Source organism: Paramisgurnus dabryanus, chromosome 1 (genome assembly GCF_030506205.2).
Source record: "Paramisgurnus dabryanus chromosome 1, PD_genome_1.1, whole genome shotgun sequence".
NCBI classification, from domain to species: domain Eukaryota; kingdom Metazoa; phylum Chordata; class Actinopteri; order Cypriniformes; family Cobitidae; genus Paramisgurnus; species Paramisgurnus dabryanus.
Window position 1 is genome coordinate 60615836 of NC_133337.1, and position 14984 is coordinate 60630819.

Sequence of the window (14984 nt, forward strand, 5' to 3'; positions counted from 1 at the left end):
TCATTAAATTGTTACGAGGAACACATAAGCAGGAAGTAGATGTTTGTTTTATTTATAAAACCCTTTAAAAAATATAAAATCCTTTAAAAATCCAATTCCATTTATTCCATTGCGGGGTTAAGAATAAAAACTGTCCAAAAAGAAAAAATATAATAAAAGGGATTTAATGCCTGAGGTGGGCAAATGTGATTCTTTTAAAGGTTGATGTTTCTAATGGGGGATAAAAAATAAAGCAAAAAAATAATAATTGTTCAAGCTGAAATTTTACTCAATCTCAAGAATGACCATAGGCTAAGATATATATGGTATCCCAGACAGGGATTACTTTAAGCCAAGACTAGACCTTAGTTTAGTTATGAAATATAACTAGATTGAACATACATGCCTTACTTAAAACATAACTGCCGTGCATTTTGAGGTAAAAGAAAGGGCACTGATGTATTTTAAGATATGTCGGTGCATGTTGTTCAGTTTGGACTCTTTTAGTCTAGGACAAGTCTTATCCCTGTCCGGGAAATCGCCCCAAAGTGTATGTTCTGTGGTTACCTTGGGAAAACAGGTATTCATAACTGTTCTGTTCTGTTTTTTTTTCATAACAATGTTTTTCTGCTAGTTGCTCTGATGACTGCATGATAACAGTAAATATTCAGATTAAATGCTAAACTAGTGTATGGGTATTCTGAACAAGATGAAAGTTAAAGAGACATCTTATTGTTTATGATTCTGTAATGTTGAAATTCAGAGGGTTTCTGTTAGGCTATGTAGGAGTTTTTGGGGATTACCATAGTGGTGGTGATGGTTTCACTTAGGATGTTGGCTTTCTGTCATGTACACAGCTTTACTCAATAAGTTATAAAGTAATACTGTGCAAAAACTCATGCAGTAAACTGCTTCCTGAAATCACCATTTACCAATCACCATTACATGTGTAAAAAATAAGATTATTATTTTTAAACATTTTTCAAACTAAAGCATTTCACATGAATTTCAAATTCATTTTCAAATAAATTATATTCTGTTAAAATTCAACAAAATAGGTTGAGTAAACTTAATATTTACTTGTACAAGAATTTACCCAGTTTATGTTCAGAAAGCAGAAAATGTCAATCTCCACAAAAACTCCGTATTTAACATGTCCAGTAGGTGGTGGTGTGCACGTGTACACGGATGCAGTTCATTTATAACCCGACAATAAATCCACAGAAGAAGAAACCTGAGTCTTGCCTGTTTGCTGCTTTATTCACTGCTTAGCTCAGACTGATGATATAAAGTCAAATTTATTGCATTTTCACTGCAGTACTAAGGAAAACAAAGGTAAATGTTTTTTTTTTTTTTTAGTTTTTTGGCGTTTATTGTTGAATAAAGCGACTGTGTGTTGATAGATGGTTGTATTCAAAACAGTCACTTTTGTGTTTCGCGTTTATGCATTTCTGCATTGCTTTCGACGTAACGTTATAGTATTTAAACATTCGGAAATCGATTAAAGTTCGTGTAGTGATGTTCAGTTATGATCTGTTTGACGACGAAAGGTTTTAGGACAGTCATGGTTCTTTTTTTTAGGTTTACACCACTCGTCTCCATTTCTCCAAGGGTTTTATTTAAGGATAAATACTCCAGTGTTGTGTATAGTTATATATCACAATAATATATACTGTTTAATATTTTATTTTACATATATTTTACTTTCTTTGTATCATGTATAATGTCACTGTTAATTTATCTATAAACTGTAGATTAACAACTAATTTACTAATTTACATATGAAAAAATCTCACATTTTCCTCTACCAGCTCTTAATCACAGGCACATCAAGAGATACCTAAGATTTTCCAGTATGTGTTGTTGTGTTCAGGTTATAATGTATAGTTTGTGTTTTGTGTGTGTTTTTGTGAGATGGGTGAGGTGGAGTTATCATGTCTGGCCTATGTGAAGATGTATCTGCACGCCAGTCAGTTTCCCCGTTGCAGTGTTAATGGAGTGCTGTTGTCCTCCAGTCCTGCAGGAGGCGCTGCTCTCTCGATTACAGACTGTGTGCCACTGTTACACACTCACCTGTCTCTCACACCCATCACACAGGTCGCGCTCACACAGGTATTACAGCAGTCAATTTAACAGCACTTCATACAATACAGATAATTTCAATGCAGCTTCAAAAAGGGTCACACGTGAATAATCTGTGTGGCTCATATATTTACAACTCTGATTCTGAATAATGTGTTTCTTTACATTAATTTGGCTGACTTGCCAGTTTTGTGGCCACACATCGTGTTTATAGCATCATAAACCTTATTTTGATGTTATCTCTAACAAATCTGTCTCTTTTACCCATCACAGGTGGATGTTTGGTGTTCACAAACGCAGCAGAGGATTGTGGGATATTATCAGGCTAATGCTTGTGTATCAGACAGCAGGTATTCCTTTATTTTTATTATTTTCTTGATTACATTCTAGTCTGGATTGACTTACATTAACTGTGATTGTTTTTCAGTCCAACACCTTGTGCTTTAAAGATTGCAGACAAGATCTCAGAGCAGTGTCCCAATGCTGTGCTACTCATGGTAAAATTGATGTTTATGACACCTTTGCACAAATCCTGACTTCAATATCAATTAAATCACATAATAAACGAAAACATGTGTTTTAGATTGATGGAGAAAAGATGTTTCCGGACTATCGCGGGCCTCCGATCATCATGTATGAGCGTAAAGACTCTCGCTGGGCTCTTAAAGACAAACATACGTAAGTGAATCCCCATAGATTCATTTGTGTTTCTGTGTTTAAATGGTTTACATTCAGATGTTAATTTCACATCTTTGTGTTAGAATAATGCTTCAACAGTGGGAGGAAACTTGTTCAGTAGCTCACCAGCTCTTTCGTTCTGGCGATCAGAAGCTCTTGGTGGATTTTGACAGTCATTTGGACGACATCACAAAAGACTGGACCAATCAGAAACTCAATGCCAAGGTCATGGAACTGGTCTCTCCAGCCAATGGAGTTGTGTAAATACATTTGTGTTACAATAGACTAAATAATTTTTGTTGAACAGCTAATGTTATAGTTGTGTTAAGATTGTTTGGCACGCAGTATAGATGTGACCGTTCAGTTCTAGATAATAAATAACTAAATGTACCTAACAGCATAAATACTGTACATGCTACAGTAACATTCCCAAAAATACACAAACAGTTTTTATTAATTAATTAATTAATTAATATAATTGAACTATTTTAAAACACTTTTCACTACTGTTTAGGTATTGTCCTAGTCTGATAAATCTGTCATATTTTTTCATTTTGTGTTTATTTTATTGAAAGACATGTTACATCAATATTTTTGCTCATGAAGACAAGACGCACACACATGCAAACTTTAACCTGTTACACTAGCAAAATACCTAACACATATAACACTGAGACTGGGTTAGGTTTATTTATCAGTTGTCAAAAGATGCAATGGATTGATCAATTCAATAGATTTGTTTATTTATTTTTGGTACAGTTACAATGAAGACATATCTGCTCTGTTGTACAGAAGGAAAACAAAATGTGATTCAGTTTTCCACACAATTCATTTATTCTGATGTTCAGACTCACTTTGATTTCACTGTGAATAATTGAAATAATAAATGGCTGCTGATCAGTAATTCAGTTCTGTTTTAATAAACTGTGTTAATAACTCTTAAATATGATCTTGTTTAATATTTCATTCACATGCAGAAGGAAGCTGCTAGTTAGAAACTGTATTTTAGGGAATAATTAAAATTATTTTGAGAAGTGTTGTCATCCTCCTCAGGTATCATGTGAAGATTGTTGTCATCTTTTTATTCTCACAGTAACTGTTTCAGACTCACTCCATACTGTCATCTGTGTGTTTTTGTTAAAGTGGACATTTCACAATGCTTTTAAAAAAATATAAAATCTTAAAAGTGTCCCCAGAGTGCATATGTGAAGTTCTAGCTCAAACTTTCATATAGATAATTTATTATAACATGTTAAAATTGCCATTTTGTAGGTGTGAGCAAAAATGTGCCACTTTTGTGTGTGTACTTTAAAATTCAAATGAGTCGATCTCTGCACTAAATGGCAGTGCTGTGGTCGGATTTTGCAGATTAAAGGGCGGTATTATCCCCTTCTGACATCACAAGGGAGCCAAATTTCATTGACCTATTTTTAAACATGCTTGCAGAGAATGGTTTACCTATGGTAGAGAAATTTTGAGTGTTTTATCTTAAGCTTAGTATAAATGTTTTATATAAAGTATACTTTTAATGTGTTTTACGGTTGAGGTCTAAATAAATTAAGTTGTCTTTCTGATGCTTGCACATGACAGTGTTTTTCCACAGCTAGGCCTGGATGGGGGACGTGTGACCTTTGTAAGAATAGCAAGATAGCTTTATGACGCATTAGAAAACAAAGGCACTGTGTTTTACCAGCAATGGCTGTCTTTTTGTGTAGCAACTTAAAGGTCGCAAAGATACAGGCACAGTACAAACAGATTGTTCGAATAGGAGGGCTACTAAAACTGGGGTACTATTTAAATCGCTGAAATACTTTTAAGATTATAGATTTCTTAAATAAGAAATGCTGAATTTTTGATGCAGGCACTAGCAGCAACGGCATTAAGACGACATCGAGCCCAATATAGTTTCCATCATTTGATACAAAATGAACATAAAATCAGTGTGATGGAAACATAGTGTCTTATTAAACAATTATTGTCATATCATCTCCACTGTCTGGAAGATCTGATGAGCTGTTCATTCAAGGAGGTCTCAAGAAACCTTTGGACTTATAGTTATTAGATTATAGTTATTGGACTTATTAGATTTCTTTTTACCAATGCAGGTGTATACACCCTATGACCAGTATTGTGTTTCAAGTTGTCTGACACAATTCTTTTAATAAAATACTTTGAAGAGAATTTTACATCTCAACCATCTCCGATTCTCCTGAAAAAATCAACGACATACCAAAACTAAGTTACTGGATTGTTCTTTTTTACATTTTCTAGGTTGATACAAGCAACCAATTATAGCACTTAAACATGGAAAAGTCAGATTTTCATGAAATGTCCCCTTTAATATTTAGCTATTCTTTACAAAAGATCAGAACCATAATGACACAGGTTTATTTTCCATTAATTAATGCATCTTACAGAAGTACAAATAATACAAAAACATTAAATACATACGACTCAAGCCTATAATATTAGCGTTTTCTTTAAATTCTCTATGTAAACAGGCTAGATTTTATGGACAAAAACAAGCATCAGAATTTAACTTTCCATTTGTAGTTAACCATGGTTTGTCTTTAATGCATATTACGAGTTTGATATAGTGATTATTTAAAATGGATGACACATTAAGAGGATAACTTGCCTGACTGACAGAAAAACAGAGCAGGTGCCTTGATGCTTTACGTCATTTTTAAAAGCTGACAGCTATAGAAGTATAATTCAACTGACTGCTGATGATAATGACATTTATTTCCATTAACTACTTATGGTTACATATATATATTGTAAAGTCATAGATAATCCTGTTCTGTTGTCGTTATTTGGCCTTTGTTTACAGAGCAAACTCTTTTCTCAGGGGTTTGTTATGTGTTGTTCTAATACATCAACAATATTGAGCGTAACCTCTCCTGTAGATGATTGGCTGGCCAAGCTTATAATGTCTCTTATGGCCTGGATCTCCCCTATCTGTGACTTTGCCCACGGGAGGCTGATCTGGAGAAAAGATAGAGCAAAAATAAATGAAAGAGAGGTTAACCCCCCCAAAAAATGAAGGTCCTCAACAAATCCACCTGAATGAGACCATTGGGTCTTTACCTTAATGATAATGTGTTTCTTAGACAGATCGTCTCCATCCAGCAGCTCTTCTCCAAAACACAATGTAATGTCACTCTCAGGTGGATCTCCTCCTTGGCGGAAACAGTCCAACTCTGTGAGGAAGACAAAAACTTATATTTGAAATCATTTCAACAGCATCTGATTCTTGACACGTTGTATAGATGATCTAATTGGATGCACGTGCATCTGGCCGGAACTTAGCTTCCTGTCTCTGTTTGTTTTTTGGTTTGGCTAGCGGCTAAACTGAACTCTGGAACAAATACCTTGTCGAAAATAAAGTTTTGTTTTCCTAACGCAGAGGGAAGATGGCGATCATGGATCGCCGCTATTTGAAGCAAGGTTTGGCAGCTGATCTGTAGTTAAGATTGTACACATTATATAGTACACATTTACACAGTAACGTTAGCTCAGTGTTGTTTTTGATACACTTCAGCTATGGTTAGAACTGAGGTAATCTATTTGTTTATTTAGCTTGTTATCAGAAATAAACTACTCTAAAGGACTGTTGTTATTGATTCTTTGGGGTTAGGATTAGGAAGCAGTTTGTAACAACAGTAACAATATTGTTACTGCTGAAACCGTCTCTCTATATGAAACTCGTGTGCAACATTTTACAGTTGCTTGCTGGGGTTGAGGTCCAGATTTTGAGGGGGCCGGTAAGGAAAATTATCTAAATCTCCTTATGATGGCCACCTCTGTATCTACCAAATCATCATTATGCTGTATCAACCATAAGATAGAGCCATCACAAGGAGATTAAAGGGACATTCCACTTTTTTTTGAAAATATGCTAATTTTCCAGCTCCCCTAGAGCTAAACATAGTCCCCTTGGTTACTTTCAATGGAAGGGGACTATTTTCAGGGCAGTGCGTGATATCAGTACGCCAGCTGCAGCCATTTTACTGATTATTAAAGCAGAATGAGAGTATAGTTCCTAGCCATATGTGCCTAAAAAAAATCACAACTTTAAATTTTCCAGTTGGACTTAGTACACAATGTAACTACAGAAGAGTCAAGTTTTAAATAGGAAAAATATTAAAACTCTTTGGTTATTTTTTAGCGCGATGCTAATGGTCTAATAATCAGTTTCAATGGATTGTGCTAAGCTATGCTAAAAGTGCTAGCGCCAGACCCGGAGATCGGCTAAATGGATTTCAAAACGGTAAGAAAAAACTGTAAAAATATATGCAAAATATAATATATATGCAAAATACTGCATACAAGATGTGTGCATCTCTTTTTAAAAATGCATGTTTTTTAATATATGACCTATAACAGAAAGTAACAAAAACCACATAATTTATAAAAGATTTAATAATAATAATAATAATAATAATATTAATAATATATATATATATATATATATATATATATATATATATATATATATATATATATATACATACATACATACATACATACATACATACATACATACATACATACATACATACATACATACATACATACATACATATATATATATATATATATATAAAATAGGCAGAAATATATACAAGATAAAAATAAGGGTTAAAAGTTTGGTCCGCATCATATTTACAATTTTTATATCTGGCCCTTGAGGTGTTGAAGACCCCTGGAGTAATGAATGCAATAGAGGATGTAATAATTAACCTTACACAACTCTAACAAAACAGAAACATGATTACTTTCATTTCATTCCACAGAGTGAATATAAGTTATGCTTGTGAAACACTCACCCTGTCTGAACAGGTCATTATTAAACAGTAGGGTGGGGTCGCCCGCGCGCTCCATTTTACACGGCTCTGTTGTGACGTTATGAGGTCCTCTCCAGAACACTCTGCCCTGACAGAACCGTTTGGCGTATATGCCTGCTCGCGTCGAGGTGAGCACCACTCCACGCTCCATAAAGGGCAGCAGTTTGGAAAGGGCGAGCATGCCTGGGGCGAGGTCAGGGTCGGAAGTCATGTCCGAGGGAGGGTCCGGGAGAGGGATCCGAGGAAAACCGGTGCCGTTCAGAGACGGTTGGGAAGGGGGGACGGGCGAGGGGGGCAGGTAAGCGATCCGAACGTCTTTACCCACGATCTCTCGCCTCAAAACCTCCTGACCGATGTACTGCACGCTCACAGAGAACGAATGAAAGTCTGAAGAGAGAAGCAGAGAACGTCAGTGAGTCAACTGTTAGTTCATCCAATAACACCATGAATCAGCTGAACCCAGTTAAAATACCTGTACTTGCTACTGACAAAGGCCCCGCCTCGATGGTGACGTTTAATTGAATATCTGAAAGACACACAAACAATAATAACATCAAACATCAGATAAAGTACTGTTCTACCGGTGTTGTGAATCACAACCGGAAAATTAACAAGAGATTTCCCAAACACACAAGCCGCTCACAGTCACACAATGTTTACTTCAGGAAAATTAACGTGGCTCACATATAGTTGCTTTAAGAAATGTTTTTGATATTAAAGAAATGTGACCTTATTAGCTTTGCATCTGACTGCAAGGTAAACATATCTCTCAATCTACACAATTCTCTCATCAATGACCTTTCAGAAATATGATTCATATCTTCACAATTTCTTATTAGATCACTCAGTGGTCACCAAACCTGTTCCTGGAGATTTACCCTCCTGCTTACTTTATATCAGTACACCTGCCTCTCATTCTTAGGTGGCCATGAAAAGCTTGATCAGCAGGTTCAGGTGTGTTTGATTGGGGTTGGAGGTGAACTCTGCAACAAAGGTCTTTAGGAACAGGGTTGGTGACCACTGGTTTAGTTATGTTCTTCAGATGAAGAAAAGTCCAATCATGAATTGACCACTTGTCTCAATCAATCAACATCAGTGATCTTCTTAAACAAGACCATTACATCAATCACTGTAACTATAAGTCCAAAGGTTTCTTGAGACCTCCTTGAATGAACAGCTCATCAGATCTTCCAGACATTGGAGATGATATGACAATAATTGTTTAATAAGACACTATGTTTCCATCACACTGATTTTATGTTCATTTTGTATCAAATGATGGAAACTATATTGGGGTCGATGTCGTCTTAATGCCGTTGCTGCTAGTGCCTGCATCAAAAATTCAGCATTTCTTATTCTGTGCACAGCATTCAGTTTGGCAATTACAAGCTGCACTGCTAGTTAATTTATAACTTGCCCAATCATAACTAAACGCAGTCCTATCTCCATTTTCCAAACGTGCCATGATTTATATACTGTTGGTTACTGAGTTACCAATACTGCCGTCAATCACTCAAACAATTTGAACGCACCTAATTCGCATTTGTTTGTTTATATTTTTTTGTGAATTTTGAAAATATTAGCTTCGCTTTTGGATTGAAACCCAGTTACTGATATGTCGAGTGATAAATGTCTGGCTAATTGTGCTTTGTGCAGGTCAGAGCAGAACTAATAAAGCAGATTTCTAGAACAGGCAAACCCATGAAATCAAAGGGGCTGTCCGTCCACACGTTTGGCCAAAACTAGTTTGTGTTAAGCACGTGAGATTCAGAAAGTAAAATCAAACATTACTGTTGTCACTTTTTGAGGGCATGGTCTCCACTTCTGCATGAAGTGTAATCTCATGTGCTGTATGTGGAAATGCTGGCATCTCCTGTAAACACAACAGACAAACTTCAGATGAACAGAATAGGTTGTCTGTCATATACTGAACATACATACACTTTTCATCTCAGTGCTTAAGCTTATGTAATGTATGCATTCATTTACCATTTGCGTAATCATTAGCTATGATTTGTTGTTAGTATTTACCGTAGTGATTGGCTGGGGTGTAGCAAGCTCCTCTTTAATCTTTTTGCATGCAATCTGTTCTTCATTCTCGGATTGGCTGCGTCTCCTCCTGGTGCTCCTAACTGATTTCTGACCAACTTCATTTTTTACTTTCACAACTCCTAAGATAGAGAGGAAAAGTTTGCATGATCTTAACCAAATTATACATAACGAGTTATTCCCTGTAATGATATTACGAGTCAGATCTGTCCCGTTAATGGTGTTATTTTTTTACCTTGTTCTTCTAGCGGTATGAGACGGTAAACCTTGTAAGGTTCTGAGATGTCCAGCTGTGACCTCTCAGTGACTTCACCGAACTCTGGACTTTTGTTGAGGGCACATCGAAGTCGAGTTTTCCAGGACGCAGGGTCAGAACTTCCATTCTCCGCAAGCTTCCCTTTGAACTCAGCCCATGCCTTTTTAAACGGCAATGTAAATATTTAGGCATGAATAGGTCTGTTATTTTACGTGACTATTTTGAATGGTGGATGTGAACATATCAAACAAGAGGAAGACTCATGAGCACCTTAAAAATAGCAGCATCTTCTTCACTCCGGAAATCCTGTTTTCCAGCATGTTTCCATGGAATACGAAACATGGTCTTTTCAGGGTTGTCCCACTCCAGTCCCCGATATTTCCCACTGTTCACCTACATCCCAAAACACAAACATCATAGTCAACACAACAGAAAACAGCAACTTTATGACACACAACACAACAGAAGTGTGTGTGGCTCTATCCACTAATAGTGTTGTTTGTTTATCACTAGGTCTGTGTTGATCCATCCACAGATTTGAATTGATTTTTAATTTAATGAACCGATACCGATTTATGAAGATGATGATTTCCTTCAGAAGAGGTGAATATTGTCTGTATTTTACCCTAAAGATGCTGGCAGTGAGTAAAACTGAACTGTTGAGAGAATTTAATGAATTGTTTTATTTTTTATGTTTTTATTTTACATTAATGTACAGTAGTGTCTCTGCCTAGTGTGCATTGTAAATTTCTCAATATAATTATTTTTCAAAGAAAAATAGTACAACATAATTGTGTTTGCTTATTGTTAATGTAAATGTGTATTTTATTAATCTTAAAGTAAAAGAGTTTCAGCGTTTATATTCGAATGTGGATTAATTTGAAATGAAATATTGCTTAAAGAATCAAATTCAAACCACATAAATGAGAATCAAATCATCAAACTGTTGTCAATAGCCAGCCTACTTTCAGATAAATATTATCAGTACAATAAAGTCAACAATGTTTCCACTACAGAGTCTGTGTAGACCAGTAATTCTTAAAGTGTGGTTAAACCCCCCCAGTGGTCCGCGAAAGATGACCTAAACTAGGCAAGTGTTTATACAAAATCGTCACTTATTAAAGTAAATTTTTAATGAACTTGCAGAACTGTGATATCAGTTCTTGCCATTCTGTTTTAATAACGTAAAAATGGATCGGTGGCTAAACCAAAGAGGAGTCAAAAGAAAAGATCAAGCGTCAACTGAAAGGAGCTAAAATCCACAGATCTATTAGTTTTGCAATGTACTAGTTTTTGTTTCATTTGTAAAATCCCTGTAATTTCAGTGATTTTGGACATTAAGGGGAAAAATTTTTTCAGCATTTTATTGTTACCATAGTTACAACCATGGACTTCATATACCCACCACCTCAGTTTTAAACTAATGTCTCTTTGGAATGACATTAAGTGGGACCTAGGCTGTTATATTATGTTTAATTGCACTTTTTTTCACATGTGCAGTTTGTTGTTCATATTAAGCTGCAACTCATTTCACATTTACTTTTTCAAATGAAATAAAATTCATATAATAATTTCTGAACATAGCATTGCATTTGTGTTTAAAATAATTGTTTTTGACTTGAAACAGTTGCATATTAAAGTTACATTTAGCTTATCCTTCCTTTTTTGATGTTTTTTGGGGGCGTGTTAGATTCTGTGGATTCTGTTAGGTGGTCCTCAGAAAAAAAATGGAAGATAAAGTGGTCCTTGGGCTGAAAAAGTTTGAGAAACGCTGGTGTAGACATAGACAACATGTTAATCTTCTCTGAATTCTCTTTACTGTGATGATATAAAATCTATACTCTTCTTCTTTATTCTGTTATATGTATGTTGATTTATTCTATTCTACTTGAATCTGCTCTATTTTACAACTTGCAGTGCAGTATTACAGATATATATAAACACATGAACATATAAACATATGAACATATAAACACATGAACACACACAGACCTGTTCCACTATCCATGAGCGAAGGCGGCGCGTAGATCGAATTTTGCCGGACGTCATCTAAAAAAATCAATTTTCATTCGTAAAGTCACATATAACTTCACATACTGAACAATGCTATACAGAGGCGGCAGTTTAAAGTTGTTATCTCTAACTGTCACAAGCTAGTGTTTATTGAAAATGTGTATTATTACGTTTTAAATCATGGCACAATAACACAGAAGTATGTGCTAACTATTAGTCTATGATACCACCAAAGTATTTCTTTACGTTTTATACATTTATTATCTGCTAGAATCAAATCCAAAATAAAAACAGAAGTTATAATCTTCTGTAAATGTCAGAAGTGTTCAGGTAAGTTTATTTATAATTGTATTTACCTTCAGTTTCGTGTGTTGAGTTCCGCGGGGAAGCTCGTGTCAAAGTGAAGAGAATCCTTCACGCCTGCGTGCGGCGCTCGACGGCTCAGAGATGCATTTTACTTTACTCATGTAAAGTAATTATTAAAATCATCATCTTTTTTATAAAATATATATAGGTCTATATGATGAACTTCAAATAAATCACACAAACAGAGACAGACATAATGTTGCTGTCTGTCACACTTTACTAGCGACGCGACATGTCACGTGAGTACTCGTGTTTTTTACTTATAAAATACAGTAGCATGCAAGACAGCAGAGCGTTTAAAAATAAAAACACTTTTAAAAGCACTTTAAATATGAAACTATCAATTCCTGCGTCGATCGCGTAACCGGTTTAGACGTGGTCAAGGGTTTGCGTACCATATCTGACCAATCAGACAAACGTACGAGACGTTAAACACCGCCCACAGTGGCTCTTCCGTCATCGCTTCTGTCTCTTCTGTCAGTTTCATTTCCGCGAGAGAAACGATCCCGTTTCCCAGAAATCACGTGATATCACGGATGAGCTTTACAGATTTATTAATTAATATAATTATTTTTTTTTACATATTACAAAGTATATTTGCTTTTTATTTAAACATTTTGTATAAATAATTAATTATTTAATAATCCCTGCAAGACAACTGCTTTTTTTCTGACGTCACCAAATGAATCACCATAGACATAATAAATTCCTAGACATACTTGTTTTGTTTAGAAGTAGAATCCATAAAACATTTATTTATCAATCAATGTATATTAACTCAGTCTTTCTGGATATATGTGGAATATATGTGGGCAAATAACAAACCTAACATCATATTATTTAGCTTAGCTTAACTAAGACATTATCTTAAGAGTGAGACTCTGAAAAATCTTGGAAATAAAAAGCCAAAACGAATGTATAACATTTTTCAAACCTTTTCTTTTATTGATTTATTGTAAAATATCCCCTATTTTATGATTTGTCTAATTTCTTATTTTGTTTTGATCCTTCTGTTGCTATTATGATTGTAATACTATAGTAAGAACATTGTGATCTATTTAGGCTATGTATGTGAAGTATTATGTGTGTATATTTCTTTTATATGTAATCAACTTATGTGTCTGTAGTAGGTGTGAACCAAATGTCTCATAGCCTACAGATGTATGGATGAGTGTGAATAACCCCATTCCTCATGGTAGACCAATCTCCTGTATGAGGTCCTAACAGGTTTCTATTATTAAAAAATTATTAAAGTTATCAGATCACAAATTAAATCTTTAAAACACTTTGTTCAACCTTCACATCATTAAGGGCACAACATAAAGCAAGTATTCATTATTTTGGACACACTGCAAGTGCTTTGATACAATCATGCAGATGATTATGTACAAGTGTCTGCTGTTTCCTACATGTCATTTTCATTAAAATACATTATACTGGTTTCGGTTGAAGAGTACGGAGCCACTGAAGGGGCATGATGGTGGAAAATATTTCAAATGGGAGAATTTTTTATATTTTAATTGTAATATTTAAAACAATTTACAGGTCCTGTTTTAAGTTCAGACAAACACTTGTTTTTTCCCCACTGGCAATGGTTCAGACAGCTCATATGTTCCTATGTTTATAGAGCTTTATTTTCATAGATGCTTTATTTTGAGCTTGGGTTTAAAAAAAGAGAAAAAAAATTCTGTCAGTGCGCAGTTCACAGTTGAATTTACACTTATTCAGGGGCTAGAACGGTATTGTCCCTCCTGATTCAAAAGTATGTAGTTTACAGATTCCAGTGGTGGAAAGTAAGTTAGATTTGCTGATGGGGAAAGTAGATGTGTTTAGTGACCAAAATCTGTACAGCAGTTTCTGAAAGCAGTCCATTGTTGTTAAAAGCTGTCCCATCTAGGAATAATACAAGTGCCTGCCCTGGCCCAAGAAATTTTTTTCCAGTTAGCCTCATCATTGAAAGGCAGCCCTGGGGTTTATTTTACTGCGAAATTAGGTGGGTAATGAAGTTAAACCTTTGGTCTCTATAATACCGAAACAGAGGTGGCTTACTATTACTAATTGGGGTCCCTCACAACTTGAACATCATCAGAACGTGGCTAGAGTGGGTAATGGGGGAAGATTTTGAGACGCTAACAAGCTGTTTGCCAATTTGATTCCTTGGCTGTGATTGCAGAGTTTCTGGTGGCAGAGTTGAAGCTGCAGGAAATTCGGCTTGGCACCGAGTTTTTATTCAAATTTGGTGCCATTTTTACAAGTCTCAATCAAAAGAGCTGTCAGCAACAGAGTAAAAAAGCCTATATCTCTGCATCAGAAAATCATAGAGACAGGGAGTTGGTTCATTCCACTTGTGGCTTGGAGTATAATCACTGGTGAATATCCCAATTGACTCCCTAGCAACCGTTTAGCAATACATGTATCTCTGTATCAGAACATCTGATTTTGCAGCATCTTGCTGCGTCTGTGGCCAGGGCTTTTTTTATCCACTCTCTACTCATGCTTGGCGTTGCACTCCTGTTTTTTGCACTATTGTCAGATATAGCCAGAAGCAGTGCGTGGATGACGTTGGAAAATGTGCAATTTTTGCACACCGAACTTGAATGATTTGTAGATTAAGTTTGTTCAAAGTTAAATAAACATTAACATGTCTTTATCTTTACAGAATAAAACTAAAATAACAGCCTCATGCAAAGCATTCAGGAAACCAAAATTTG

The 14984-nt window shown here is 35.4% G+C and overlaps 2 protein-coding genes across 2 annotated transcripts; one reads left to right on the top strand and one right to left on the bottom strand.

Annotated features, from left to right (window-relative positions):
- Positions 1–1173: 1173 nt before the first annotated feature.
- On the top strand, positions 1174–3647 carry emc9 (ER membrane protein complex subunit 9). The gene is made up of 6 exons (XM_065242701.2): positions 1174–1314; positions 1894–2091; positions 2335–2411; positions 2489–2558; positions 2645–2739; positions 2823–3647. Exons 2-6 carry the CDS (start codon positions 1894–1896, stop codon positions 3001–3003), a joined length of 621 nt encoding a protein of 206 aa, XP_065098773.1. The 5' UTR covers positions 1174–1314; the 3' UTR covers positions 3004–3647.
- Positions 3648–5113: 1466 nt separating this feature from the next.
- Positions 5114–12675, bottom strand: irf9 (interferon regulatory factor 9). The gene is made up of 10 exons (XM_065242700.2): positions 12264–12675; positions 11887–11943; positions 10165–10287; positions 9874–10054; positions 9621–9760; positions 9381–9462; positions 8062–8115; positions 7572–7976; positions 5830–5942; positions 5114–5727 (listed from the first exon to the last, which is right to left on the bottom strand). The coding sequence occupies exons 2-10, from the start codon at positions 11941–11943 to the stop codon at positions 5587–5589; spliced, it is 1296 nt and encodes a 431-aa protein (XP_065098772.1). The 5' UTR covers positions 12264–12675; the 3' UTR covers positions 5114–5586.
- Positions 12676–14984: the final 2309 nt, after the last annotated feature.